Source organism: Candida orthopsilosis (assembly GCF_000315875.1).
Source record: "Candida orthopsilosis Co 90-125, chromosome 3 draft sequence".
NCBI classification, from domain to species: Eukaryota; Fungi; Ascomycota; class Pichiomycetes; order Serinales; family Debaryomycetaceae; genus Lodderomyces; species Lodderomyces orthopsilosis.
The window spans coordinates 1,555,935-1,560,029 of record NC_018296.1 but is presented as its reverse complement, the minus strand read 5'-3'; the positions used below and the strand labels follow the sequence as shown (position 1 = coordinate 1,560,029).

Here is a 4,095-nt window from a genome sequence, read left to right as displayed (position 1 = left end):
TATTACTGCTTTGACTGCCGCTGCTTCTCAGCCGGTGTATGCTAGATTGTCAGATGTCTTTGGTCGTTTGGAATTATTTATCGTTGCGGTTTTGTTCTATGTTGTTGGTACAATTATTGAATGCCAGTCGCCCACCATCAATGCTTATGTTGCAGGTGCTGTGTTATACCAAATTGGATACAGTGGTGTACTTATCGTCTTGTTGTTCATATTGTCTGATTTCTCTACTTTGAGATGGAGATTGTTTTTTTCAATCTGCCCAGCACTTCCTTTCATCATCAACACTTGGATTTCTGGTGATGTCACCAGTGCAGTGGGTATGGACTGGAAATGGGGTATCGGTATGTGGGCCTTCATTTTCCCATTAGCCTGTATTCCATTTGTCTGCTGTATGATCCACATGAGATGGTTGGCAGGTAAAACTCCAGAATGGGTTGAGTTTAAAAAGAAGGAAACCCTTTATCAGAAATTTGGATTCTGGGGATTCATGAAGTATTTGTTTTGGAAGTTAGACTGTATTGGATTGCTTTTGATGGTCGTTGCATTAGGTTGTTTATTGGTTCCATTAACTTTGGCCGGTGGTTTAAGTGAAAAATGGAAACAAGGTAATATCATTGCACCTATTGTCATTGGCTGTGTTTTACTTCCAATATTTTGTGTTTGGGAGTACTTTGCCAAGGATCCAATCATTCCAGTTACCTTAATGAAGGATCGTGGTATCTGGTCCGCTGGTTTGATTTCGTTCATATATGATTTTATTTATGCCATTGAAGCAAGTTACTTGTATACCGTTTTGATTGTTGCTGTTGATGAATCTGAGAAGTCGGCAACTAGAATTTCCAGTCTTTCGTCTTTTGCATCAACGGTTTGTGGTGGACTTTTTGGGCTATTCATTGTCTACATACGTCGTTTGAAAGGATTCGTCATTTTCGGTTGTTCTTTGTGGATGGTTGCTTTTGGTATCATGTACCACTTTAGGTCCTCATTGAGTGCACACAGTGGTATCATTGGTGGTCAAATCGTCATGGGTATTGGTACAGGTTTCTTTTCATACCCACTTACTGTCTCTGCTCAAAGTTGTGTCAATCATGAACATATGGCAGTTATTACATCTGGTATCTACACCCTTTACAGAATTGGTTATGCAGTTGGTTCTTCTGTTGCTGGTGCCATTTGGTCACAAACTTTACTCAAGCGTTTGGAAAAATATCTTGATGCAACTACAGCTGTAAGTGTTTATGGCAGTCCTTATGTATTTGCAGAAACTTATGCATGGGGAACACCAGAAAGAGAAGGGGCCACAAAAGCTTATGGTGAAATACAAAGATTGTTAATGATTGTTGCTATATGTTTTGTTGCACCAATGATTATATCAGCACTCTTTTTAAGAGATAGAAAGCTTACTAGAGAACAAACCATTGAAAATGTTGAGGAGGAAAATGAAAAAGATTCATTGGGTAATTTCGTAAAAAGTCTAGGTTTCAAGAAGACTGAAAGGTCTTAAATATATCCCTTTATAGAGCAATCTTTAATGTACGATTTTAATTCAGAAACGGTCTCGCGTATAACGACGCAGAATCGAGACGAATACTGGCTTTCGGTTTGTGTTGACAGCAAAATATGGCAACGTTCTACAAACTCGAATAGGTTAATTACGTCGTCTAAAACTGATTGCAGTAATATGTAGCTGATTTGTCTTTAACTCGGTGATTGGTATCGTGTCAAATTACAAATCTATGCACATAATATATGCATAATGGGCTATTAATATTTACTGTAATCTTTTTCATCAGTGCGAAAAAAAAAAATCAGCAAGGGTTAACTGATGTCATCAGATAAAGTTACCAAAATCTTAAGAGAACAGATACTCATGACTAGCTATCCACTCAAAGAAATGTGGTTATTGGCATTACATGAAGTTTTGAGAGTTTGAAAAGGTTCAATTGGTCCTCACTTTTCTGTCTGTAGAACATACTCAATAAATCGAAAAGCCAAGATTAAATTTGGATCGACGTTCAAAAAAGATTTTTCATTCATCGGAAGTGTGATTTGTAACGTGACAAGAAAAATAAGATCTTGTGTTTAGCTACTTCTTTGAGATGCCGAAAAAGAAAGAAAAGCAGTTGTAGTTATCACAATGTTAACAGAAGAAGCACAATCGTCTATGTGTATAAGTTGAAACGTTAGAAATAAAGGCATCACTCGCCTAAACACGTTAATAAAGCTTTCAATGACCAATTTTTATACGGCTATTTGTGTCACCCAACATTCTTATTACCAAGTTTAGAAAAAGTAATCATTCCTACAAAGCTTAGACATCACAAATACAATAGGAATTCAACTCAACAATACTTCTTAACTCCCTTTGAATTCAAGACAATGGCCACGACATTTTTGAAAATCTTTTAAAAGAAGTACAAAGGCAAAAAACCATAATTCATTTTGTGTATTTAAACTATTTTTTTTAGAATTCTCCGTCATCGCAAATGAATACGTTTCTAGAACAGGTGCTGATGGGAAACATTTTTTATCAACTTCATCGTAAAACCTCTATTTTATACCTTTCTGGGTTTAAGCCTTAAAGCGACATAAAAACTACAGTCTACAGCTGTGAATATCACCACAGCACTCTATAGACATAGAAAATGCTCTCTTTTGTTGCTTTCTAAACCAGCCCTCTTCTTCTTCTTCTTCTTCTTCTTCTTCTTTCATCCTTTGATCAATTAGGTTAAAAGTGACGACGTTTAAAATTATGTGTGTTTTGAAGAAAAAAGAAATTTTGAAGTTCGCTTTTGCGTAATCCCCATCTGTATCCATTTACGATCAAGAGAATTTGCTCATTAATACTATTTACACATAACAAATTTGTGTTGTTGGTCCCATGCTTTTATGAATGCCAGTCCAAGTGATAAAAAGCATCCTGCAATATTCTCTAGTCCATCAGAATCTAATACTGATGGGAGGAAAACTAATGTAAAGGTTGTCGCATTGTCCGGTTTTTCAATTGGTTTCACTGAAGAGAACAGAGATGTCTTAGTAACGTAGTCAAAGCTAACCAATTTATTGAAACCACACTATGGATATAAAAATTCTTGGACTCTAGCACTCTAGTTTTGAGTTATTGTACATTCTTAGATTTCAAACCGAATTCGGTAACATTTACGGAGCTTTTACAAATGATGCATCTGCACACTACACTTGTCACAAAAGCAAATCAGAAAGTCAAATAAAACGCCGCAAATTTCTAACTTGCATGTTTTCACTGTTCGTCTTCGGTTGGCTTGGTCCTCGGTGGAAGTGCCGTGAAGAAGATTGAAATTTTAGATTCGGTGACCAAATCGTATTTTATGCCTAGAAAACAAGCCAACATTCAAGCGTTTTAGATTAGCAAACCGTTGGGCTTCCTGATGTAAGGAGAACAAAAATCTCAAGATCGGAAACTAAGCATATCTGCCTACTTAACGGGCCGACGACGACTGCATTAATTACCATAATTCGTTATGGGCAGCTTACAAGCTATTAGATAATGAGTTGGATTTTTGTCAAGGCTTTAAGCAAACAAGAAAAATAACAACTTCTCCTAATAAGCCTCGCTCTAAGCTATTTTCTCTCAACCACCTCCTCTGAAATTCCATATACTCATCTATGAGGGAGAATAATTGCCATAAGCCATTGTAGAGTTGGACGTCCAAAATATTTTCACATACCACACACCTTATGAATCAAACCACTTCGTTCGGTTAGCAGTTGGAAAACGCGCTGCAGAAAATAATCGGATCACTAGTGTCTACAACGAAGCCAGAGCCATTGAATTTCATCAAACAAAGATAAACAAAGATCGACGTATTACTCCATTAGTTGCAAACAATGATATTTTACAGCTGCACATTAAATATAAAAAAAACAACTCATTATTAACCACTTAGCGATAAGCCACCAACTCAAAGCCACTTTATTAAACAGTATTGAATGGTTTTCATCTAATTCGATGCAGCTCATCAGGTCTTCCCAAAAAGTTATAAAAAGCGTCAGAATTTTCCTTAATCATGAATACTTTTCCCTGTTTGATACTTTCCACCCAGCAAATTTCTTTCA

The 4,095-nt window shown here is 36.5% G+C and overlaps 1 protein-coding gene across 1 annotated transcript; it reads left to right on the top strand. All coding sequences in view use genetic code 12, as the record gives it.

Moving 5' to 3' along the window:
- On the top strand, nt 1-1,504 carry CORT_0C06920 (Rps10 ribosomal protein S10; the record flags this gene model as incomplete). The annotated part of the gene is made up of 1 exon (XM_003868920.2): nt 1-1,504. A coding segment is annotated over one exon (1,504 nt), but the record flags the coding sequence as incomplete, so codon positions are not given.
- Between the last annotated feature and the right edge of the window lie 2,591 nt (nt 1,505-4,095).